The sequence below is a fragment of the Acomys minous genome (genome assembly GCF_964271855.1).
Source record: "Acomys minous genome assembly, chromosome: 8".
NCBI classification, from domain to species: Eukaryota; Metazoa; Chordata; class Mammalia; order Rodentia; family Muridae; genus Acomys; species Acomys minous.
Window position 1 is genome coordinate 30,009,363 of NC_140489.1, and position 26,433 is coordinate 30,035,795.

Genomic DNA, 26,433 nt, shown 5'->3' on the forward strand with positions numbered 1-26,433 from the left:
CGTCAGGTTGTGGATTTCTGTTTACTGGAGGATGTCGTTGTGGATCTGTAGATTTTTAAATAGTAAGAATACGCAGATGGACCTGAGTTACCTGTGATTCTGATGTATCGACCTCCAACGACAGAATGTTGACGTACAAGATGTACTTTGGAAACACAAGGCATCCATTCTATAAACATCAGAAGCTGTTCCAGTGGCCCTTCAAGCTGATCTAAAGATTATATGGAAAAACACAAGATAAAGCATAATCAGACATTATTAAAAAAAGAACATGCTTCGAGGACGTGGCTTGCCATATTTCACATGTACAATCAGGCTATCAAAATTAAGACCATGTGATGTTGACACCGGCGGGAGTAGAGGGATGGAACCTCCTACAGAGCCCAGAAGCCTCCAGATCTCTGGGGAAGCTTGATTCTGATAGTAGGCAGGCATTCCAAAACACTGTGGGAAGCTGGAGGCCTTCAGGTCATGAACTGAACACTAGTTGTCTACTGGAGACTTTAACTAGCTCCACACGCAGAAACTAATTTGAAGTCAAGATTCTAACAAGAAAATTAAGGTAAGTTTTAAAGGAAAATATCCCCATGAGCTCAAGCCAGGCCTTAAGTGAACTGTATTAAATTTAAGAACTTAGCTTCATTGAAAGGCAGGAAAGGCCACATAGTTGGGTGTGGTGGTGCCCTGTGAGTTCAAGGCTAGCATGGGATACAAAGCAAGTTCCAGGACAGCCAGGACTACATAAAGAGACACTGTCTCAAAATATAGGTGGAACACTTAAAGAAAGGGGATGCAGGGAGCCACATAGAGACCGGAAGACAGTAACTGCAAGGGCTGGAGAAATAGCTCCTCAGTTAAGAGCACTTCCTGCCCTTACAGAGGACCGGAATTCCATCCCCAGAACCCACAAGGCAACTCACAGCCACCTGAAAGTTCCAATGCCCTCTTCTGACCTTTGTGAGCACCAGGCACACATTGTGGTGCATATACAAACAGATAGGCAAACACTTATAAAATAAAACGAATAAATCTAACTTTTAGGAAAAAGAGAAGGTGACGTGACGATGGCACAGAGATAGTGATGACAGAGAGGTGACCCAACATGGTCCTCACCAGTTCACTCTTGCAGTTCATACACATTGATAAGGAGATCAATAATGTTGTGGAAGGGATATTAGACCCCCCGGTGGCCCTCTCCACCCTAGCTAGTTCCAAAATAATGGAGACAGAGCCCTTTTAGATTTATAAATAGCTTTAAGGCATAATAACTGGGCAGATATCAACCCTCTACGCTATTTTTGCTGTTTCCCAGCTACATACCCCATGTTACCTGCCGTAACTGTTCCTGCCTGGGCTGCTTCTATTCCATGAGGCCAGTGCTCGCGGCCACACACGTGCCCATGGTCCATCCTGCCCCGTGGCAACTTCCTTCCTTCCCTCAGGCTTCACCTCTTCCTCTCTCTCCCGCTTCGTGGTCCTCATTTGACCCCAAGCATGGGACCCTAAGTTCCTCCTACTTTTCTTCTGCCCAGTCACGGGCTTCTGGCTATTTTATTAACCAACCAACTCTAAATTGGGGAGCAAGGTTTACACAACATCTTTTGGTGTACGTGTAAAATGTGCTTGTCTGGGCTGTAACCAGATCTTGGGGACGCGTAGCACCAGACCAACCCCCAACACAATACTGCCCAGATGGGGCAAGAATCAGTAAGGGTCTATGTGAACAAAGCAGTATAGGGCACAGAAAAGGAAGCATTCATTCTGCCCAAGAAGAAACTAAAAGTTGACTTGTAGGTTAGGTATTAAAAGTAGAGTAAGGACTCCCCAGAGGGAAGGTGTTTGTTTAGGAACAGCCCAGGAACAGAGAAAGTCACCTAAAAGCACTAAGATGAAGCAGAATGAGGCGGGTGAAATGGCTCAGTGAATAAATGTGTCCTTGCCTCACAAACCTGATGACACGTGCTGGGTCCCCAGAACCTACACACTGACAAAAGGAATGACCTGTCTCCACTAAGATGTCCTCTGACCTCCATGTGTGTGCTGTGGCATGAATACACATGCACACAAATATACACAAAATAGTAACAATAAGTAATTTTAAAAATGTTTTAAAAGATGGGGCAGAATACAGAAAAAGACAGAGATAACTTTTTTAGGGTCTGGAGATGGAGGCCAGCTATACAGCACATGTTTAGCATGGCCACGGTCCTGTGTTCAGTCTCCAGGACCACAGGAAATAAATAATAAGCCTTGAACAACAGGTGAGGGCAAATGAATGTATTTGCCTAGCATGTGTGAGGCAGAGGGGGAAAAACACATGATTTGGTTGCTATAATTAAACAGTAAGTTTAACTAAGACATTGTTAGTGCTACAGGCCAGTAGTTATTGCTGAGGAATACAAAGTGAAAAGCACTTTCAATTTATATAGAGAATATGTAAACTTTCATATTAAAATTTAATTAAATTGATTTTTTTAAGTTTTCAGACTTCCAATTAAACATGGTAGATAAAACAAACATGCCTACTTAAATCCTCTCCCTTCTGAAATCCCATGAAAATTACAAAAAATACAGCACTAGGGAGGCAGAGGCTGGCGGATCACTGTAAGTTCAAGACCAGCCTGGTCTACAAAGTGAGTCCAAGACAGCTAAGGCTACACAGAGAACCCCTGTCTCAAAAAGAAAGAAAGAAAGAAAGAAAGAAAGAAAGAAAGAAAGAAAGAAAGAAAGAAAGAGAAAAGAAAATTACAAAAAATAATAATTAAAAAATGCGTCTGAACCAAAGAGAGCACACAGAAAGTCAAAGCAGATAGGAAAATCAAAAGGCCAGTGTAAGAAACTCCAAAGCAGACAGGCAACTGAGGCACCTTTAAAACAAGTGGTGGCTGAGCCCACTCCCACAAGATTCAGATCTTAGAGTCTAGTTTCACAACTGGGCTTCAATAATTTTCCAAAGGCCCATGGGTGATTTCACCAGGCCGGTCAGGAGGAAGGTTCTGGCAAAGAGTCAATGTGCTGTGGTAAAAAGCCACATTGGAATCATCTACAGAGCCCCTAGCATCCTCCCAGGCCATCCCTGGACCTGTTAAATCCAGCTTCAACAGGCAGGATCCAAACATAGTACGTTGTGAAACTTCCCAAGGAGCCTTAGTCTACAGGCAAGATTAACAATGTTAGTGTATGGATAGTCAGTGAATTATGTTTGCACCATATGCCTTATAGCAGATTTTCTAATTTGATGATATCTTTATGTCCTTCTTGGCCCCTACTTACTTATAAAGTTCGAGGTTGTGAGAATCAAGTGAGTGATTTGGCAACTGAATAGTGATGTTCAGAGTTGTCACATCCCATTGAATAGAAAAATCTACCAATGCCTCTCTCCCCTGCCTTACCACACTCCAACTATGGCAGCTTCTTTTTTTTTTAAATAATTTATTTAGTTTTATTTTATGTGCATTGGTGTTTTGCCTGCACATATGTCTATATGAGGGTGTCAGATCTTGGAGTTATAGACAATTGTGAGCTGCCATGTGGATGCTGGGAATTGAACTCGGGTCCTTTGGGAGAGCAGTCAGTGCTCTCAATAGCTGAGCCATCTCTCCAGCCCCAGCAGCTTCTTTTTTATTCTTCAACCTGCCAAGCTGGCTCCTCCTCTTACACTGTTACTCCCCATATCTCCAGAGGCCTGCTCCATCCTGAAATACCTGTGCTCTGGGCTAATGTCACTTCCATAGACAGGCCATCTGGACTGGCTAGTTTTATGTCAACTTGACACAAGCTTGAGTCATTTTGGAAAAGGAAATCTTAACTGAGAAAAAGACCACCATCAGATTGGCCTATGGACAAGCCTGTGGTAGTAGAATTTTTTTCTCACTGATGATTCATATGGGAGGGCACAGCTAACTGGGTGGTGCCCCTCTGGGCCAGTGGTCCTAGGTTTTATAAGAAAGTGGGTTGAACAAGCCATGAGGAGCAAATCAGGCAGTGGCATGCCTCCATGGCCTCAGCATCAGCTCCTGCCTTAAAGTTTCTGCCTTGAGCTCCAGCCCCAACTGACTTGGATAACAGATCCTTTGCTCTCCCAGTCGCTTTTGGTCATGGTGTTTTATTGCAGCATAGAAACCTAAGGCACCATTCCTGTTTACAACTGCCCAGACACACACTCTATCCCCTTTATTAAAGCACTTTTTTTTTTTAAACTTAAAATGCTATCTTTCAGCCAGGTGTGGTGGCACACACCTTTAATCCCAGCACTCCAGCAGGCAGAGGCAGGTGGGTCTCTGTGAGTTCTGATCTACAGAGCGAGTCCAGGACAGCCAAGGATATGTAGAGAAACCTCGTCTTGAAAAAAAGCCAAAGCAAACCAAAAACAGATTCCATCTGCTTCTTCAGACGGCTTTGTCTGTCTACTACTAGAACATAAGTTGGAGGACAAAAAGGAGCTCAGTCCATGGTGCTTGCCGCACAATCGGTTTTCCATGCTAAAAACACAATGTTAACAAGCAGGCAAGTCCCTGCCCTTGTACCCAGAGAGCATCATTTGGCTACAGTGGAGAAGGAAGGAAAGTGACAAAGAAATAACAGGATAGTCCTGTGCTGCGATAAACCCTCAGGAGGGTAGAAGCAGGAGCGCAGACACTGACCCCTTCTTTGGAGAGTGTTGTCAGGTCAGGTCCCTGAGAGGAAACCTCAACCCAGCGGGTGAGGAGGTCAGCCATGGTGGTAGGGAGGGGCCTAAGCATGTCCCACAGAGAAGCAACAGGAAATATAAAGATTCAAGGGTAGGGAGCCGGACGTGACACACGCCTTTAATCCCAGCCCTCAGGAGGCAGAGGCTGTGAGTTCGAGGCCAGCCTGGTCTACAAAGCAAGTCCAGGACAGCCAAGGCTAACACAGACCCTGTCTCGAAAAACAAACAATCAAACAAACAAAAAGATTCAAGAGTAGAAAACAAGGCTGATATGCTTGAGAAACAGAAAGGAACCTGGTGTGACTGAGGCAAAGACACAGTGTGCAAGAAAGTGGAGGTGCCAAGCTAAGCTACACCACATGGAGCTTGAAGGGTTTAGATTTTAATCAACGCATGCTAGAAATCCATTAGAGAGGTTTAAACCAGGATAGGGTCTCTGACCCGAGAAGCTCAATAGAAGCATGCAACTAAGCAACCAAAGCCAGAAAAGGAACGTTTCAGAATCTCAGCTGTGTTTCTGCGGCAGCGAGACCCGAGGCTGGTGATTGAGTATTTAGAATTTCATGTAAGATTTTGTGTCTCTGTTCCAGAAATGAACCATCTGCAAGAAGAATCAAAGCACAGGGTTCCTCTCCGAGGCTGGAAACAAGATCGCTATAGAGGAGGTGATGAGGAAAATCTGTTCCCTGTGTTCAGGGGCAAAGGAAAGGACGAAGAAACAAAGACACTGTGATGGCCAATGGCACCCAAAGGTGAGCAGTGTCCTTCAGGGAGAAAAGCACTGGCTTCAGCCAGAGGGCTTGTGTCAGTGCCTACCCAGAACAGAAGGTCCCAGCGGGAACTTCCGGAAGCTCAGACCCAAGCTGGTCACCACCCAGCTCTCTCAGAGCTGGTGTGACAGACACTTATCAGTCTCCACATCAGCTGTCCTGGTGCGCTAGGGCTGGAAGCACAGGAGCAGGTCCCTCAGAGGGAACATAAGACCTCTTGGATCTGGACAGTTTCTAGAGACCTAGTCTATGGCTATGGAAACCTGTGCTGGGCCTGATAGAAAACTAAAGGAATGTGGTTTTGATATCCGAAAGAAAGCAAATCAATGCAAGTAATCTAGAATGTCTGACCTGGGGCTTGGAGTAGCATTGTAATCAAGCTGAGGAAGCCATGAAAAGCATAGCACTTGGGGATGTCACTGCTCTCATCTCTCCTGAGAAAAAAACTCCCTTGTGAAATACTTCACACACATAGTTATCAAAAAAAAAGGCCATATGGATTCTTCTGTGTGTATACATGTGTGCACATGTGGATGTGTATCTGTGTGTGCACGTGTGTGCAGGTGCACATGTTGGAGGTGAACAATGAGTGTGTGTCTATGTGGCAGCTGAGAACACGTCTTTCCTTACATGCCACCATTAGTTTTGTCTTTGAGACAAGATCCCATTGGCCTGCAGTTTGACAAGTAGGCCAGCCAACTGGCTGGCAAGTTCTAGGAATCCATCTGCGAGTGCCTCTCTGGTGTTGGAATTACAAGCATGCATTGCTGCACCTGGTTTGTTTTTCTGGGGGGGGGGGGGTGTCCAGGAAATCAAACCGAGGTACTCATGTTTGCAAGAGAAGTGCTTTACTCAACTGAGCTATCTCCCCAGCATCTGAGGGAATCAGAATCCTAAACAAGTATCTTGGAGTGGCATAAATCTGTATATATTTGAATACATTTGATGCACTATGCTAATCTGGATGCTTTCAGTGTATTTTTACATTTAATCTTCATGATATATGCTGTGACTGTCATTATCATACCTCATTTTACAGTTGAGCCAACTGTGGTCCAGAGACTGAAGAACTCGTCTAAGATCACCCCAAAGACCAGTGGTTCTCAATCTTCCTAATGCTTCAACCCTTTCCTGCAGCTCCTCCTGGTGCGCTGACCTCCACCCATAAAATTGCTTTGTTGATACTTCGTAACTGTCATTTTGCTACTATTATGAATCATAATGTAAATATCCAGTGTGCAGGACACCTGATGTGAACTGCCGAGTGGGGTCACAACCCACAGATTAAGAACCGCTGCCACAGACACAAAGTTGAGCCCAAGCCCCATAAGCCTGACTCTAAGGCTTCCCTCTGGAATTGGGAGGTCCACTCAGACCAGTGATGGATTCAGGCAAATATCTAAGGCCAAAGGAAGTTACACCCTAGGATCTTCAGCCCATTTTAATGGGAACTGAGTAAATAATGAGTGGTAATTCTCTCTCTTTTTTTTTTTTGTTTGTTTGTTTGTTTTTTGAGACAGGGTTTCTCTGTGTTAGCCTTGACGATGAGTGGTAATTCTCTATAACCAGCCAGTTGTTGACTGCCTCTCCCAAATTAAAGGGCAAGTTGAGATTTAATAATTCAGTTCCAGCCCTGTCCGCATTGCTAACTGACCACTGGGTCTTGGGGCTTCTCATAGGTAGACCTCTGAGGACTCTTCCAACCTTCATAGCCTGTGATTCTCCAAATCTACAGCAAGTTCTGGTCTTCTGTAGATGTCTACACACTGAAAAATTGAGACTAGGTTGGAGAGTAAGGCCCTGTACTGAACATGCTCTGTGTTGGTCTCGGGGGCTCGCCCATCCTTCTCTGCCCTGTGCTCCAGAGAGCTGGCCTCTGTACAAGCTACGTGCCCATGGCTCAGAAGCCTCGGTTTTTCTAAATGGGCTTGTTCGGTGTGAACCTGAGCAGGAACTGGGATGGGTACACCAGCTTTTCTTTGTTGTGCTCAAATACTTAAAAGGGGGGAGAAGGAGCCATTTTGGTTCATGAGTTTGGAGGTCCCCCGTGTAGTGGGCCTATGTGAAGAACATCATGACAAGTGGAGCATATGACAGAGAAGGGCGCCCATCTTGGGGTGCAGGAAGTAGAGGAAGCCAGCCACCTTCCTTCTTCCGCTGTTGCTCAGCCTATTGGATGATGCCACCATGTTTAGAGCAGAGCTTCGCACCTCAGGCAACCTCACCCACAAACTCCCTCAGACACATGGTGTCTGTTTGCTTGTGTCCATGGTGATTTTAAGTCCCATCAGGTTGACCATGGAAATTAACCATCACAGTAACAAAGAATCACTAGAGTGGTTTCTAAAAAAAAAACAACGCCACAGCATATTATGTTCATCAAAAGGATGAGGCGCTAGTGTGGCAGTGGACCACAGCAGAAAGGAAAGGGGAAGAGAAAAGAAAGGGAACTGGGTGAGGAGAAACCAGGCTGTTCCCAGGAGCGGTAGTGCACACAGCTTTGATGCCAGCACTCATGAGGTAGAGACGGGTGGAGCTCTGAAAGTTTGAGGCCAGCCTAGTCTACACAGTGAATTTCAGAGCAGCCAGGGCTAGATGGAGAAACTCTGCCTAAAAAAAAGAAAAAAAAGAAAAAGAAAGAAAGAAAGAAAGAGATAAAAGAAAGAAAAAAAAAACAGACTTTTTTCCAAAGGAAGAAAAAATAGGGAGAGAAAATAAAACAATGCCCGAGCACAACTGCAGTGTGCAATTAGAGAACAATAGATAAATGCTTTCTGTAATTAGAGGGAGAAAACCCATCATGAGTGAGCAGACGCGCTCCGTCTGCGTTGACCCTCTGCACCCAAAGATCTGGGCTCGTGCGAGATGCAAACCTGGGGCTTTGGTGTCTTTTTCAGTTGTCTTGGGAAATTAAATCTCATCCCAGCTCTCTGCTGCCAGGAAAGGAGGGCAGAGCAGGCGGTAAAGACTCTCCCTGGCAAAGACGGGCGATTGGAAACGTGAGTCATGCTGAGGCCCTGAGAAAGAAAGGGTCTGTGTGCTGATGGCTGCCGGTGCGGAGGAGGAAGAGGAGGCAAACGGCCTTTGGCAACATCTCATGCCCCTTTTGCAAAACTCCAACAATAAGCTTGAGTTAGCGGCTAATACATTTGAAAGGGGTGTTAAAATGAACAGTTAAAATCACTCTCATGTCCGTTGCCTGCATCCATGTCCATTTGACCACTTAGCAACTCACAACCATCTGTGACCTCAGTCCAAGGGGGATCAGACCACCTCCAAGGCATGTGATATGCAAACAGCACGGAAGCTTTCTTCCAGGAAGCACATTTTGGAGCCGACACACAGGCCCAGTGAATTAACATCTGTCTTAGGATTTATTCTTGTGATGAAACACCGTGACCAAAGGCAACTGGGGCTGGAAAGGATTGGTCTCACTTCCCACTTTCACTTCACAATTCATCACTGAAGGAAGTCAGGGCAGGAACTCAAGACAGGAACCTGGAGACAGAAACCGATGCAGAAGCCATAGAGGAATGCTGCCTGCTAATGGCTTGCTCAACCTGCTTTCTTATAGCACCTAAGACTGTGAGCCCACAGATGGAACCACTTAGTGTGGATTGGGACCTCCCACATTGATCACTAATTTTAAAAATGTACTACAGAGGCCTCTAGGCCAATCTTCTGGAGATGTTTTTCTCCATTGAGATTCCCTCTTCCCAAATGACCCTAGCTTATGTCAAGTTGACATAAAACTAACCAAAACAACACCCAAAGGCTGAGACCCCATACAGTAGGGCACGGTGGTCCACACCTGGCATGAAAATACTCAAGAAGGCAGGAGGACCATGAATTTCAGGTCTTGCTGGAGGAGGGGAACCAAAAGTCAGCTGATACATGCTCTCTAGATGAATCTTTTCTGTGCCATTAGCCTGAGCTACTGTCCTTGCAAATAAAGTATTACATTATGTATTATATTATGTTTATTATATAAATATATTCACATTTGTTTTCTAAGGCTCACCCCACATATAGAACACTATGTAGAATATAGTGTTTTACATAAGTAAGTTTTCTGAACAGAGTTTAAGGTTTCCTTGGTGGGTGGAGGTCATAGCCATAAGACAGAATGACATGTTGTGTCACTTGGGGCAGAGATGGAGCTGTAACAGCCCCTTCCTCTTCACTCTACTACAGCTGGCACGCTGCTGTGCCTTTCCTGACTGATGCCAAGTCTTCCCTCTGTGATTGGATGTTTCCCCCAACCTGTGGGCCATAATAATGCCTCCTTCCTCTAGGGCAGGGAGGGGCCAGAGGGAGATGCAGGCTTTGCTTCTGAGCCTGTTGAGATGTTATTCAACATGCATGATCAATTTTCTAAAGATTTATTTATGCATTTTATGTATATGTGTTCTCTATTTGCATGTATGCCTGCATGACAGAAGAGGACATCAGATACCAGAATAGATGACTGTGAGCCACCATGTCAGTGCTGGGAATTGAACTCAGGACCTCTGAGCCATCTCTCCAACCCACCAATTAACTCTTAAAAAACAAATGTTTAGCCGAGCATGGTGGCACACACCTTTAATCCCAGCACTCAGGAGGCAGAGACAGGTGGATCTCTGTGAGTTCAAGGCCAGCCTGGTCTACAAATCTAGTTCCAAAACAGTCAGGGCTACACAGAGAAACCCTGTCTCGAAAAACCAACAAATGTTTGGCTGAAAGGTGGTGGTGCATGCCTTTAATCTAATTTCAGCACTCAGGAAGGAGAACCAGGTGGATCTCTGTGAGTTCGAGGCCAGCCTAGTCTACAGACAGAGTTCCAGAACAGCCAGAAGTACACAGAGAAACCTTGTATTGAAAACAAAAAACAAAAACAAAGCCAGGCATGGTGGTGGTGGCAGGGGTGGCAACGGTGGCAAATCCCAGGACTCAGGACGCAGAGACAGGTGGATCTTTGTGAGTTTGAGGCCAATCTGGTCTACAAAGAGAGTCCCGGACAGCTAAGACTCTTACACAGAGAAATTCTGTCATCTCAAAAAACCAAAAAGAAAGAAAACAAAAACAAAAACAAAAAAAGTTTAAATTATATTTGTTTATTTTATGTGTGTGTGCATATGTGTGTGTGCGTATGTGTGTGTGTGTGTGTGTGTGTGTGTGTGTGTGTGTGTGTGTGCATTCGTGTGTGTGCATGTGTATGGCAGCAGGAATACGAGTGCCCTGATGTACATGTGGAGCTCAGAAGACAGGTCTCTCCTGTCACTGTGCAGTTATTACGGATCAAACTCAGGTCACCAGGTTTTACTTACTAAGCCAACTCACTGGCCCAATTTCTTAAAAAATAATTAGGACCAGAGAAATGGCTGAGAGGATGAAACACATACGACACAAGCCTCACAACCCCAGTTCAATCCTCCAGACCCGCTTAAAAGTGGAAAGAGAAAACTCACTTAACAGTGTTGTGCTCTGACAGCCACATGCTCACCAAGGCACACACACAACAACAATAATAAAATGTAAGAAATTAAAATCACACACACATCCATTCTTTCTTTTTTTGTTTTGTTTTGTTTTGTTTTAGTTTTTTCAAGACAGGGCTTCTCCATGTAGCCTTGGCTGTCCTAGACTAGGCTCACAGCGATCGCCTGCCTATGCCTCCTGAGTGCGATTAAAAGCATGTGCCACCATACCCAGTCTCACACACCCTTTCTTACATACAGATTATCCCACCAAAAGAAATAGCTCTCTCCATATGTAGTCATAGAAACATATATGATGATTTCAGCATATTTACTGTATGAATTTTTTATTACTGAAAGGAATGAATGAGGGAAGCAAACTTAAAAGGAAAACAGGCTTCTTAGCTATTAGAGGTTGATAGTTGAACTGTATGGTGACAGCTCTGATGAACACATGTGACACATATGGTGGTTGTGAGAGTGTATGTGTGTCTCTCTCCCTCTTTTTAAAGACATACTTATTTTTACATGTATGGGTGTTTTGCCTGCATGTATATCTGTGAACCATGATGCCAGAAAAATGTATTGTCTTGAACTGGAGTTACCAATGTTTGTGAGCCACCATGTAGGTGCTAGGAACATAAACCCAAGTTTTGTGGGACACAGGCAGTTTTCTTAGCCTCTGAGCCATGTTAGGAGGCACCAGGATCTAACTGTGGGTGCATCATCCTAAAGACCTTAGCTAATCCTTGTCAATTCCAAATGGCCTCCCCTCTAAACACTGTCATCAGGTCAGTTTCTACCCTGTTGTTTGCCATTGGCATATGACTCAGGAAACTAAACTTCTGTCTGAATTTCAGGAGGCAAACCATACTCAAATTATCTGTCACCATCTTGTTTTTACCAGAAAGCAAGGAACCCACTAAATCCTACGAGACTTGGCCTGAGAGGATTCTGAATCCAACAAAAGAGTTTCCCATTCATTAAAGGTGCTGATCATGGGGGCCGCACACCATCAATCCCAGGCTTCAAGATGAAGAGACAGACAGATTCTGAGTTCAAGCTCAGCCTGGTCTACAGAGAATATTCCAAGACAGCCAGGCCAGGGTTACACAGAGAAACTCTGTCTCAAAGATTTTTTTAAAAGTGAGATAATCTGCGTTAAATGAGTTAAAAACATAAATGGACTAAAACTTAACTATTTTTAACTCCTTGGGTTCATTATAATACAAAAATAACAAGTCACCCCTAAAAGCTGCTAGAAACCCATATAATTATTTTTAAAACTGGTTGCTAGGGGTTGGGAATGTGGCTCAGTGGTTGTGATGGATTGTACTGGGAGTTACCTAGGAGATTTGTCAGGCACTGCTCTGGACACATATGGGAGGGAGTTTCCAGAGACACTGGATCGTGAGGGCCCTGACCTACCAATGGTTTAATACACTGGTGGTGGCCGAATTGGAATATACTATCGAGAGGTAGTGGAACTGTGGGAAGTGAGACTTGTCCTAGGAGGCGGTCGCTGGAAGCGTGCCTTCGTTCTGGCCCCTTTCTGTAACTCTGTCTCCTGTCTTAACGAGAGGCAACCGACGTTCCTCTACCACATACTCTTCACCGTGATGTTCCGCCTCACGGTGGAAGGACCAAGAGCTGGGTGACCATGAACCAAAGCACCCCAAACTGGAAATTAAATCTTTCCTCCATTAAGTTGCGTGTGGTAGGTCACAGGGTTAGAAGCTTTAACTACCACTGTGGTGAGTACTTGGCATGCAAACAGGTGAGTCTGATATTCATCACCACAGCAGAGGGCAGGAGAATTAGAGACGCCAATCAGTGGTGCAGCGCTTGTCTGTCGTGTGTAACACCCGGGTTTAATCACCAGTACCTCTCATGCAAAAATATCTATGTATGTATTTTATAGATAATATATTTTACATATATAAATATTAAGACTGTAAGTACTAGCTGGGCATGGTGGCGCACACCTTTAAGCCCCAGCACTTGGGAGGCAGAGGCGGGTGGATCGCTGTGAGTTCCAGGCCAGCCTGGTCTAGAAAGTGAGTCTAGGAAAAATAAGGCTACACAGAGAAACCCTGTCTCGAAAAACAAAACCAAAAAACCTCTATTTAAGACTGTAAGTATTAAAGAGAATCAAAAACAGCCCTTTATGCTCTATTTTGAGAAGCAGTAAAATAGTTGATGAAATGAAAAATTATGTGGGATTCTTCTGATTAGTTGGTTGATTGGCTGTTGTTTTGTTTTTTTTTGAGATAGGGTCTCACATAGCCATGGATAGCCTTAAACTCCTAATCCTCCTGCCTCTGTCTTTCTAATATTGGACTTTCAGTGTGCTACTATATTTTGCTGAAGAATTCTCTTTAAAGAAGTATTTCTGTAATCCCAACACTCAGGGAAGAAGAGGCAGGGGGACCTCTGTGAGTTCGAGGCCAGCCTGGTCTGCAAAGTGAGTCCAGGACAGCCAAGGATATTACACAGAAAAACCCTGTCTCAGAAAACAAAACAAAAATAAAAACAAAAGAAAGAAGGAAATAAATATTTCAACTAAAAAATAACAATAAGTGACAGAATTAGACCATCACCAACTTGCAATTTTTAATGATTGGCAGGTGGGACATGAACTATAAGTGATGGCTAGCAAGACATCTGATCCTTCAAATAGATGCAAACACCCTCCCATTGTTTTCGCCCTGTCTTATCTTGATTCAAATACAAAGCAAATCTCTGAATGTTATCAGGTTTCTAAATCTAATGAAGGATCTATATGAAACATAGAATTCTGTAACAGTGTTAAATCGCATCATGACGTTACATTACTGGCCAGCAAGATGAGTCAGAGGATAAAGGCCCTTGCCAGCCTCTCGGTAAAACTGCCTCCTCTCTCATTCTCTGTGCTGCTCCCTTATGTAGCTTCCCTTTCCTCTCTTTGAGAGCTGGGTGTATCTCAAGCTGCCAAATCTTTCTCTGATTTGTCACTTTTTCTGCCACTCAACTAGACCTCACTTTCAAACATGAGTGCTTCCTTCTACAAACTACCTTCCTTGTCTGGGATTAAAGGCGTGTACCACCAGACTTGAACCTAAGCTTTTCTTTACCTTTAACTTGCTCTTTACCAGGCTGCCCTTGCACTCTGATCTGCTTGCCTCTGTCTCCTAGATTAGAGGCGTGTTTGTATTCCAACTGGATCACAGAGAACTAGAAGGGCTTTGGATGTGATCTCTTGTGGGAGCAGCCACATTCTGAATTAAATTTCCTCTACAAAGTATTTCAACCTGAGCATGGCTTGTTAAGGACTCTGAGAACAATAGGCCCATGGTGAATTGGCCACGCCATTCCCCATAGAGGCCAGGCTCAAGATGGATGGCAAAGCTTTCCTCAGCAGTCTGAGTGTTGATGGCTAATTGATCAGTACAAAACCTAGCAACTGCCGCTTCCTCCTGCCAGAGGTTTACAGCCAGAGGCTCCTTGGCTACAGAGACTAGCTAACCCTACCCCTGGGCAGTACCTAATAAACACACTGAAGTTCCAGGTTGCAGAATATGGTGAGTGGTTAGGGTACCATACATGGTCCCAGCTTCATTGTATGTGTGTCTACATTTCTTCATTCGACACCCCTAGCCAGCATTCCAGGACCCAAACCTCATCATTATGTATCCAAGGCTAGTCTTGAACCTACAATTCCTCTGCCTCAGTTCCCCCTACCCCCTATCCCCACCCTCACCCCCCTATCCCCACCCCCACCCCACCCCGCCTCACCCCCGGTGTTGGGATTACAGGAGTGTACCACCATCGCCTTGCTTGAGACTTCTACTTTTGTTGTGTAACAGTCTCCTCAGAAAGTAAAACATTCCATCCTGTAGGGGAGCTCCTTAAGGAGACAACAACAAAATAGATTCAGGAACTCCCTGAAACTTACCAGATCCCCAAGCCCTCTCCCAGCCAGAGTAAATGGAAGCCAGCTATAAATACTCTGAGTCCAGACTAGCTACCTGGATGAAGTGGAAACCAGCTGAGCTGCCCGGAAGAGATTTAGACCAACTGAAGCATCTGGAAAGGACACTCTCCACCCTGTTGAGTTGCCCTCAGTGTTCAGTATGTGCCAGTTCCTGGCTTTTGTGAGCTGTCACACATGCTGGGGTGGGCCTTGGTGATACAGTTGTCTTTGAGTCATTTCTGCTCCTGTTAAGTAACCCATATTCCTGTAAACAATCTCAATAAAATTCATTGGTTCACCAAAATGGACTTTGGTGGTATCCATACTTGGGTCTCTTGCGGCTTCCGTATGAGTGTGTCTCATCAACAAGGAAGAGCCTGTCACACTACTTTGCACACATTCTCACTTATGCTTGTTATTGTCTGTTTGGTTCTAGCCAACCTAGTGAAATGGTACTGGATGTTCAAGCAGAGTTCCTGACTGGGAATAGAATTTCATCTTGAGCTTCACAAGGATCTGGCCTCTGTCAGTCTCTTTGCCCCAGGCAGAAATGGGCTGCTGCCCAGGTCTGAGGTCAGACTCATGACCTTCATTTCCAGTTGGCTTCCTACCAATTGGGTCTAAGTCTGCTATTTCCTTAAACGTTTTTAAGGGGGGAGGAGGGGGCTCAAACTCAACTCACAATGGAAAAAGTTGTTTTTCTATAGGCTAAGTCTGGCCCTATCCATTTAGATAGAAGGCAGCTCCCTACTCCCGTCAGGTTTCTGGATCCCTCCCAGAGAAACACTCTCGTGTTGAGACTGTTCTCTTTATTGCACTGAGAGACATTTACATTTACCTTCGTCAGGAATAGACATTTAGACTTGTGGGGGGAGGGGGGATTTGTTTGTTTTTTGTTTTGTTTTGTTTTTGAAAGACATAGAGTGAGAGATTCAGGGCTACAGAGAAACTAGCTTCTATTATTTAAAAATTAAAATAAGCCAGGTGCCATGGCGCACGCCTGTAATCCCAGCACTCAGGGAGGCAGAGGCAGGTGGTCACTGTGAGTTCGAGGCCGGCCTGGTCTACAAAGTGAGTCCAGGACAGCCAAGGCAACGCAAAGAAACCCTGTCTCGGAAAACCAAAATAAATAAATAAATAAGAGTGTGTAGATGGGTCTGTGGGTCAAGCACTTGCTGTGTAAGCATGAGAACCGGAGTTTGGGTCACCAGAACCGATGGGTATGGAAGCCTGCCTGTGATTTCAGGGTACTGGAGGTGGATACAGGGAATCCCACAGCAAGCTGGCTAACCAGACTGGCCAAACAGCGACCTGTGGCTCAATAAGAGCCCTTGATTCACTCCGTAAGTGGAAGAGTGATCTAGGAAGGCACCCGGCGTTAACCTCAGACTTCCGCATGCACACGCATCTCCAAAGACATAGGCTCCCACTTACATGCAGACACACATACACACATGCTCCCACCCCTGTGCATACATACATACACATATGCAAAAAAACGCCCTAAAATATCTTCAGCTTTTCATCTGGAGAAATACTGTTGGTGTATAACTAGGTTATGAATGAAAAGGTTTCCAATATTAGGAGCACGTGTCCACCACATTTTGAAGCATCTCCAAAGGAACCTAGAGATTAGCTGGGCTGTGGTGGCACACACCTTTAGTCCCAGCACTTGGGAGCAGAGGCAGGCAGAGCTCTGTGAGTTCAGGGCCAGCCTGGTCTACAAAGCAAGTCCGGGACACCAAGGCTACACAGAGAAACCCTGTCTCAGAAAAGAAAACAACAACAACAACAACAAAAGATTGAAGCCAATGTTCCAAGGAATAGTTAAATCTGGGAAGAAATGGGGTCTGCAGGTCCCTCAGAGCTTGTGAGGAAACAGCCAATAGCAATGTTTCTCCCCTACTCAACCACCCAAAGACTTGCTCATGCCAAAGGAGGTACAGGCCAGCGGAAGGAGACCCTAACTCTAAGGCATCTGCAATCCAAACCTGACTCAATATTTCAGAACATTTTTAGCTAACATAACAAAATTAGTGTTAAACATAGTAAATCATATAAAAACAAATTGCACTCATGATAGCAAAAAAAAAAAAATCACATACTGAGAAATGTATACAATCTATGGAAAGTCAGCCTCAGAATGTTACTAGAAGATATGAAAGTTTGATTTTGGGGGTTTTTCCCCCGTTACTTTGTTTTTGGGTGTTTATTTGTTTGTTTGTTTTGGTGATAGATTTTAATAAAACCTATGCCCATTACTGAGTAAGAGCACACTCAACTGTAAAGATAGTGACACTCTAAGTGAATTTACGGACAACTTAAGACCGAACAAATTCTTACTGTTAAAAAAATTGCTTTAAGTAAACAAAAAAACGATGTTTTTGAGACAGGGTTTCTCTATGTAGCCTGGGCTGTCCTGGACTCTCCTTATAGACCAGGCTGTCCTCAAACTCACAGAGATTTGCCTGCCTCCACTTCTGCCTCTCCCAAGTGCTGGGATTACAGGCATGAACCCTGTTTTGACTAAGAATTGTCTTTCTTGAGCCAGGGTGTGGTGGTGCACACCTTTAATCCTAGCACTCAGAAGGCTGAGGCAGGCAGGTCTACAAAGAAGAGTCTAGTCCAACCAAGGTTACACAGAGAAATCCTGTCTAAAAAAAAAAAAAGAAAAGAAAAAGAAAAAGAAAGAAAGAAGGAAGGAAAGAATTCTTTCTTACCTATCTCTTTCACCCACGCTCTCTAGGTAAGTGCTCCTTCAGCTCCAAATCATCTGCTGAATTAAATCTAAACTCCTTGATCTTAATTTCCAGCACTACTACCCCCCCACACACACAGTTTTTGAAGTAATGCATTCCTGTAGCAGAATGGGTTTTTTTTTTCTTCCTTTCTTTTTTTGTTTTTGTTTGTTTATTTTTCGAGATAGGGTTTCTCTGTGTAGCCTTGGGCTGTCCTAGACTCACTTTGTAGACCAGGCTGGCCTCGACCTGCCTGCCTTTGCCTCCCTAAGTGATGGGATTAAAGGCATGTGCCACCAGGCCTGGCCTCTCGTAGCAGAATTTAAAGCAGATGATTGTTAGGCGAACTATTTACTATATGCACAGAGGCTGCCTTATAAAGAGGGATCAGCAAAGCTTTACATCCTATTCATTGCTCCTAGGTCTAGCAACCTTAAGGTAGGGTTGTATAATAATATTAGCTTCTCAAAATGATGGCTTTATTTCCTATCTTGTATAATCACTACTGATCTGCTAAACTCAGAGACACTCCTGGGTTTTTTGTTTGTTTGTTTGTTTGATTGTTTGTTTTTTAATCTGTAAATGTTAGGAATTTCCTTTGTTAGAGGAGTTGCTGATGGCTCTGCTAACCCACTTTCTCTCCTAGAAAGGGCCGGCATAATTCCCTCTCAAAAAACTACAAACCCCGCAGGGCCTTTCGGCCAGGGCGCCTGCGCAGTGAGCACTTCTTCTATTGTGTTCCTCGTTCCCGGACAAGACCCGCCCCGCGACGCTGTGACTTGCGCTGGAAGAAGCGGAAGAAGATGGCGCTCACCAGGTGGGTTGTTGATTTGAGTCCTCGATACGGAAGGGTCTGAGAGTACCCGTCTTTTCCTTTTTTCTGCCTGGACTGTGCGAACAGTAACCTAGCCTGGGGCGCAGAGGGACCGTGGCCAAGACCATGGCTAGACCCTCTCGCGGGCTTTCTTAGCGACTAGGCCGCGCCGAAGCCGGGGTCTTTCTTAGGGTCTTTCCCGGCTTGAGTTCGCCCCCTCCCCGGGCGGAGAGCCGCGCCGTAGCCTCGCGCAGAGGCGCTCACGTGTGCTTCGCGTAAGCGGCACGGCAAGTTATCGAGCGCCCTACGGACCTCAGGCTGAGGCAGGCGCGATGCATCGGCTTATTTATCCCTGCTGAGCAAAGCGCGCCTGTCTTGTACGAGGCTTCCCAGCCGCTTGTATGCTTTGGACTTTCCCCTTTTTCTTGCTGTTCTCTATTCCAAATCAGGGTCCCCCTCCCCTTGGGGTTAGGGGGAAAAACAGTTGAAAACGTCCCAGAACTGACCAAAAAAATTAAATTGGTATCACTTGGAGCTGCTGTTTACTAAATGCGCCGTTGCCTCGCGCCTTAACTTCGGACCTTAGAATTTCTGTAGTGCAGAGAACCACCTCCGACTTTTGCTGTTTCTGGTTGCCCTGGTTACCGTATGTAGAGTGCTCCCAGCCTTTAAGAAAAAGATGCTAAGTGGGAGATTTCCCAAAAGTTATGTAACTCCTAGTTGCTCCAAGTGGAAAAACTTTTCCATGCGACCTCGGCAGGAAAATCTGATTTTAAAGAAAGTATTCGTTTTAGGACATTGCCTTTCTCCTGTTAAACCCACTTCTCATATTCTTCCTGGCTTGTAACAGTATGACTCCCAAAAATGGTTTCGTTGACCTGCTTTGTCCTAGAGGTTATATGTGTGGAATAAAACGTCCTTTTTGCTACCAGGAAGATGAACAAGTCGTGCAGACAGGAGGATCTCGAGTTCTAAGGCCAGCCTGGTCTGTATAGTTAGTTTAAGGCCCAAAAGAAAGGAAGCAGGACAACACTGTTAACCTTAACCGTCGACCTAGTAAGAAGACATCAGATGAGGAATTGCCTTGATCAGATTGGCCTGTGGACACGTCTGTAGGGGATTGTTATTCTTGCTCATAGATGAAGCAATATCCAAGCCACTGTGGGCAGCACCATTCCCTAGTCATGAACCATGTGAGAAACCTAGATGAGCATAAGCCAGTCTGCCAGCCAGCAAGCAGTGTATATGGTACTTTGCCTGCCTGCCTGCCTGCTGCCTCCTTCCTTCTCTTCAAGAAAGCAAGCCCCCTCTTCGTCGCGAGTGGAATTTCACTAGCTGCTTTGTGGGCTTTATCCTGGGATCATAAGTCAGATAAGATCCTCCTCGTTTAAATTATGTTTTTGCCAAATTTTAATAACAGCAACAGAAATGAAACTAGAGCCAGTAGAAAAATGTCTACTTGCATAGTACCAGCCTTAGTACAAAAAAAAAAAAAATTAGAGTGAGTTATGCAGACTAAATGTTACAGGTAGCAAACATTTGTTCTTCAGACACGGTTGATATCAACTCATAGGACTAGGAGAGGAAAAGTAGAATTTGAAATGGACGCCCACAAGAACAGTACCAGGGGTGCAGTGTGTATTGTATGCTTCAAGTAGCAGCAGCAAAAGGTGAAGTCTCAAACGGGCCTGCTTGGGAACTACAAGCTTTCAGTCAGCTTTCATTTGTAAAGTTTGTTTGGTGTCCTCTATAAAAACTAGTGAACATAGGCTGGAGAAACAGCTCAGTGGTTCAGAACCTTGGCTATTCTTGCAAAGGGCCTGGTTTGGTTCCCAGCCTCAGATGGAAGCTCCCAATCATCCATACCTGCAGTTTAGGAATCAGATACCCTCTTCCAGGCTCTGTAGGCACCATGCGTGTGTGCGGCACACAGATAGGCATCCAGGCAAAGCACTCATACACAGAAAAAAAAATTTTTTTTGTTTGTTTGTTTTTCGGGCTGACCTGGACTCACTTTGTAGACCAGGCAGTCTTGAACTCACCGTGATCCATCTGCCTCTGCCTCCCGAGTGCTGAGATTAAAGATGTGTACCACTACACCCAGCTATAAGCCATATTTTTTAAACTGAACAAATATTGAATGTAGTTGGTTTGGGTTTCTTGTTTGTTTCATTACATTTTGCTTTTTAGGCTCATGAACTGTCCTAGCAAATGAACCTAACCCAAAGAGAGGAAGGCGTTAGGTCCCAGTGGCTTCCACAGTAGCAGAGATCAGCCATGCCTTATACTGTCACTAATAATGCTACACTCAGAGACCTCTACCCTATAAACTTTTTACCCCCAAGGCCAGGGCAAGGGTTGTGGGTTTTTGTTTGTTCTTTGGGTTTTGGGTTGGAGGAAGGCAGTGTTGAGACAGGATTTCTCTGTAGCCCTGGCTGAACCTAACTCACTCTGTAGACCAGACTGGCCTCAAACTCACAAAGCGCACCTGCCTCTGCCTCCCAAGTGCTGGGATTAAGAGTATGTGCCACCACTGTAAAGTTTATTGGTGTAAAGTATTGATTTGTTCTGCTGGTGGCTGCTGTGTCTCTGCTGGTCCAGCTCCTCCTGCTGCCAATGGCTACCTTTATTAAAGGACCCAGCCACCCAAAAGCCATCGCAGCACACCTCTGTGTGCTGAATCTGAAGAGAATATTTAATGTTTAAAACAGTAGGGAACCCCAGTTGGTAGTCAGTGGAACGAAAGTACTGGTGACCAAGTCTCAGCAGTTGTCATTGGAAGAAGAGGCAGTCTTGTACAATTGAGTCCCCAGTCTCTTGGGACTGAATTGAATTAGGGTATGCCTAGCTACTGTCCTCTGGAGCATCGTGTTTGCTTGGCGTATGGGAAAAGCCCTCCACATACCTGCTGTCATGTGTTCTGTTTATTACTTGGGGAGATGGAAAGGTAAGATTCCTGTGTCTTTTTACTCAGTATCTCCACATGGAGCTTAGTTCCATTAGGAGAGAAATTAACAGTCAATAATGCATTGAGGGGGCTGGAGAGATGGCTCAGTGGCTAAGAGCACTGTCTGCTCTTCCAGAGGTCCTGAGTTCAATTCCCAGCAACCACATACATGGTGGCTCACAACCATCTTCACTGGGATCTGATGCCTTTTTCTGTCATCCAGGTGCACATGCAGGTAGAGCATTCATACATAAAGTAAACAAATCTTCAAAAACAAAACAGTGCATTCAGATAATAAGTACTACAGCTCAGAAAGGCATTAGAGCGTAGCATCAAAGTGTGGAGTCCAAGGCCATCGAGAGATGTCTTAGTGGATAAAAGCACCTGCTGCCAAGCTTGAAGACCTGAGCTCCATCTGTGGGACCCATGTGGTGGGAAGAGAGAACTGACTCCCAGAGTTGTCTTCTCACTTCCAAAGGTGCCCAGACATACGCATGTGTGTCGTGTCTGTCCCCACACCATACGCAAGCTAAATAAGAGTGTTTTAGCCGGGTGTGGAGTACAGACCTTTAATTTTAGTACTTGATAGGCAGTGAGTTTGAGGCCAGTCTGGTCTACATAGAGAGTTCCAGGAGAACCAAGGCTGCATAGTAAGACCCTATCTCAAAAATTTTTTTAAAGAAAAAAGTAATTTTGGTTTGGTTTGGTTTGGGTTTTTGTTGTTGTTGTTGTTTGTTTGTTTGTTTGGGTTTTGGTTTGGTTTGTTTATTTTGAGACAGGGTTTCTCTGTGTAGCCTTGGCTTTCCTGAACCTGCTTTGTAAACCAGGCTGGCCTCAAACTCCCAAGTGCTGGGATTAAAGGCATGCGCCACCACGCCTGGCTACATGGAAAAAGTAATTTTAAAATTAAAGTTTGTGGAGCAGTGGCTATTTTGATTTGGACCAGGTAGTCAAAAAATATCTCTAGGACGGAGTAATTGAGTAGACACATGCTTACTAAGGTGTGAACTGCTCAGAAATCTAGAGAAGAATTTTCTGTAAAAGCATGGAAACATTCTGAAGGGGTGAGTGAGGTGGCTCTGTTGGCAAAAGCTTGCCACACATGCCCGACAATGTGGGTTCAAAGCCCAGGACTCACTTAACAGTTCAAAAGAGAAAACCAGTGCCACATAGTAGTAGTCTGACCTCCGTGTGTGCCCCGCAGCATATGTTCACACACTCATAATGAGTAAGTTTTAAAGCATTCCAGGTAAATCACTTTAATATTTTATGGCAAAGGGAATAACAAAAGTAAAGGGTTTCAGAGGGCTTGTGTAAGTAAAGGCAAGAAGGCTACAGTGATGTAAGACCATGAGTGCAAAGGGCAGAGTGACTCTTGTAAACATTGAAGGAACTCATGCTACCAGACAGGGATGGGACAGTTAGGGACAAAAGAAGTGCACGATGCAATTCCTGTCCTTGGGTTCTCAGCTGGTAAATGAATAGATGGTTCCAAAACAGAAAGATAGGTGATATATACATGGCCTAAGAGAGAACTTTAATCTTAGCACTGAGGAGGCAACTGAATCTTACATAGTGAGACCCTGTCTTCAAGGGGGAAAAAAGAATAGGAAAGCACAGTAGTGTTAACATTCATCTATAATCTCAGAACTCTAGAGGCTGAGGCTAGAGGGTGGCAAGTTCAAGACCAGCTTGCCCTACCTAACTAGACCCTGGTAAACAAAATTTAGAAAGGGTTCTTAGGAAACCATGCACTGGAGCTTGCTTCTGTGTAAATTATGGAAGCACAGAATTTGGTAGCTTGTCAGTAGTGTAAAATAATCTGTTAGGTTTTCAGTCTGGATAACCATTTGCCCTTGGAGTACTCAAAGGTTTTTGCTGTGTATCTCTCAGTACTTTGTCCACACATAAGAAAGTGATAAATATTGGTTGCTTGTTTAATCACTGCAAAGCCTTTTCACTGAACAAAAGAAAATCATAGCTGAACTGTGATAATTAATTAAATGTTTTTAAATCTGATTTTGATTTCCTGTAGCTTTTTACCTGCGCCCACCCAGCTATCTCAGGACCAACTTGAAGCTGAAGAAAGAGCAAGATCTCAGAGATCACGGCAGACCTCACTGGTCTCCTCAAGAAGGGAGCCTCCTCCATACGGATACAGGAAAGGCTGGATTCCACGCTTGTTAGAGGTAAATGTGGGCTGGAATTTATTATTGTACACTTGTAAGACAAATTTAAACCCTGGAGGATGATTGTTAACAGCTGTGTGATGCTAAGCTCCGAAAGCACGTTCTTCCTTCCAAAGACTCCCACTTGTTTTTTGTCGGTTTGTGGTCAGCAGAGGGATCACCGTTTTGTTTCTTTTTGTGCTGAACTGTTGAACTTGTACAAAAGGAACCAGCATACCATTACAATGTAGGCCTACAGCCCATGAACAGTAATGGCAGAGTATGGTACAAATACAGGAAGGAGCAGATGGCCCAGCAGGCAGCAGCTTTTGCTGCACAAACCGGAGAGTTTGACTTTGATCCCATAATGGAAAGAGAGACCCTGGCCCTAAAAAAAAATTTAAAGCATAGTAGCATGGGTGTGTGCCCTCATTCCTCTCTCTCCCCATCCCTGTATGTGCACAAGTGCATGTGTGTGTGTGCATGTGTGTGTGGATTTTGCACTTGAGTTCTGTCCACTCTCACCCCACCTCCCAACAATGAAAATAAAACATGTCATGACTCCAAAGAGGTAACTTTCCTTTAGGGAAAACCCCAGTAGTGTCTCAGATTTATCTCTCTATGTGTTTTTGTTGTTGGTTGGTTGGTTGGTCTGGGTTTTTTGGGGGTTGCTTTTGTTTTTTGAGACAGGGTTTACTCTACCCTTGGCTGTCCTGCAACTCACTCAGTAGACCAGGCTGGCCTCAAACTTAGCGATCCGCCTGCCTCTGTCTCCTGAGTGCTGGGATTAAAGGTGTGAGTTGCCACACCCAGCTATCTGTGTGCTTTTTAAATACTCAGTTTGAGAATGTATCATGCCCTGCCTGATCATGATATTACATATATACATTTTTAGGAGTATGAAAGTTAAATTTTGGCTGATTTGGTGGAAGCAAAGAAGAATTAGTAGTGATCCTTTCATACCTCCTGATTTGTCTCCAAAGAACAAATTTCCTTGACAGCCTGTATTTTCCTGATGACTTAGAATCCTACACATAGTTTATTATATATCTCTTTCCCCCAATTGCAAGGAAGTTTTCACATACTTGACCATCTTTCTTATCTAGAGAGAAAAGTGCCTATTTGAGACTTACCCTACAGGGATAGAGAAATAGCTCTGTATTTATACCAGATGGTCTCCCCTAAGCTGGATATGTTGGCACACACTTTAATCTCAGCACTTAGAAGGCAGAGGCAGGTGGAGCTCTGTGAGTTCGAGGCCAGCCTGTTCTACAGAGTGAGTTTCAGGACAGCCAGGCTACACAGAGAAACTGTCTTGGAAAACAAGCAAACAAAGAGATTAATTAATTTTATATGTATGACTGTTTACCTGCATGTACAGCTGTGCATCACATGCATGCAGTGCCTTGAGGTCAGAAGAAGGCCTTGGATCCTATGTAACTGGAGTTACAAGTGGTTGTGAGCCACTTTGTGGGTCCTGGGAACCAAATCTGAGTTCTCTGCAAAGAGCTGCCAGCGCTCTTAAGCACCAAGCCCTCTCTCCATTTCCATGTAGCACTTCTTACATAGTTAGGACATCTGCCTTGCAGATAAGATCTCTTCCTTTTATTTTTTCAGTCTGCCTCCAGGTGTTTTCATAGTGTCTTTGAATAGAACCATTGCTTAGCATCTTGCCCAAAACCTGCACTCTGTCTCTCTCATGTTTGTTGCCCCTGTCCACTCTGTCAGGTCTAGAAACAGCCTAACAAGGCCCTCCCTGCCTTGCTAAAACATAGTCCTGGGTTTTGTTGTTTGGTTGGTTGGTTTTGTCTCTGCTCATATCTGGTCTTTATGAATCCTGATGTGTGAAGGCCAGTCTTCCTGTTGTTTGATAGGGATTTTGTCCTTGGTTTTATCTGTCGGGAATTAGTGACATACACAGCAAGATAGATTATCCCGGAGGCTGGAATGTCTTCCTGTCTGCAGCCAAAAGGTAGTGGTGGCTGGTGTTATATAATTGTACTTAGTGTTCTTTTTGAGAGGTTATAAGATATGGGTTGGGGGACCTGTCCCCTGGATTACAGAGCAGGGACAGCAGGCCTCATGTTCCATGCAAGGGAGCCTTTGAGCTTTATGACATCTGGTGGCTGTTAGCTTTTATAGTCTTAATTGATTATCAGAGGTTTCGTATGTCCTGGTGGATCAGAGCAGTTCATTTGGAAATCAAACTCAAATGGCCAGCTAATCCGAAAATGCCGGGGATGCTTTGAGGGGAGTGACTCTTCTCTGAAGAAGGCATTTTGTTCTAGTTTTCACAGTAAAAGCTATGATTTTCTGGCAGGCTTAATGACCACATAATGCTACAGCTACAGTTCTGAAGTGCTGATTACAGTCGAAGAACTCCAACGAATCAGAGCGTGTGTCAAACGGATGCTCTGAGTACAGGAAGCACTTTTCTTAGGAAGACTTTATTTCTGCCTAATTTACAAGAAAATTCCTTTTTTGCTTTATTCTGTTAGTTTTCAAAAATTTTAACCCTCCCCAGTAAATAAGCATATTTTACCTAGGAATTCACACCCAAGATCTAATAAAATATTTTGTGGAGAAAAAGAATCTTATAAAAATGAGTTTATATTTTAGTAAATACCCTTTTGTTGCCAGTGTGGTGGAGTATACCTTATGTAATTATACTTAGGACCAAAAGTCATTCAGACTAAAGAGATTATGGGTTTTGGAATATTTACATAGATTCTACATAGATGCTACTGATTTAAAATTACTAGGGCAGCCAGACATGGTGGCATATGCCTTCCGTCCTGGCACTCGGGTAGCAGAGGATCTCTATGAGTTCGAAGCCAGCCCTACACAATGGCATGTACATCACACACCCACACAAGATGCAGCTTTTGGAATCCA

The 26,433-nt window shown here is 44.4% G+C and overlaps 2 protein-coding genes and 1 long non-coding RNA gene across 3 annotated transcripts in view; 2 read left to right on the forward strand and 1 right to left on the reverse strand.

Moving 5' to 3' along the window:
- ADCK1 (aarF domain containing kinase 1) overlaps positions 1–115 on the reverse strand; it is a 98,148-nt gene extending 98,033 nt beyond the window's left edge. Inside the window, exon 1 of the mRNA XM_084793200.1 lies at positions 92–115. The gene's annotated coding sequence lies outside the window, so the exon portion shown is untranslated. The remainder of the gene's footprint in view (positions 1–91) is intronic.
- Positions 114–12,979, forward strand: LOC311603922. The gene is made up of 3 exons (XR_014781328.1): positions 114–562; positions 5,281–5,442; positions 6,500–12,979. It is a non-coding gene; the product is annotated as an uncharacterized lncRNA (long non-coding RNA).
- Positions 12,980–17,550: 4,571 nt separating this feature from the next.
- SNW1 (SNW domain containing 1) overlaps positions 17,551–26,433 on the forward strand; it is a 29,101-nt gene continuing 20,218 nt past the window's right edge. Inside the window, exons 1-3 of the mRNA XM_084792488.1 lie at positions 17,551–17,617; positions 18,256–18,426; positions 23,406–23,559. Of these exons, the coding sequence (XP_084648614.1) occupies positions 18,413–18,426; positions 23,406–23,559 (168 nt within the window). The 5' untranslated portion in view covers positions 17,551–17,617; positions 18,256–18,412. The remainder of the gene's footprint in view (positions 17,618–18,255; positions 18,427–23,405; positions 23,560–26,433) is intronic.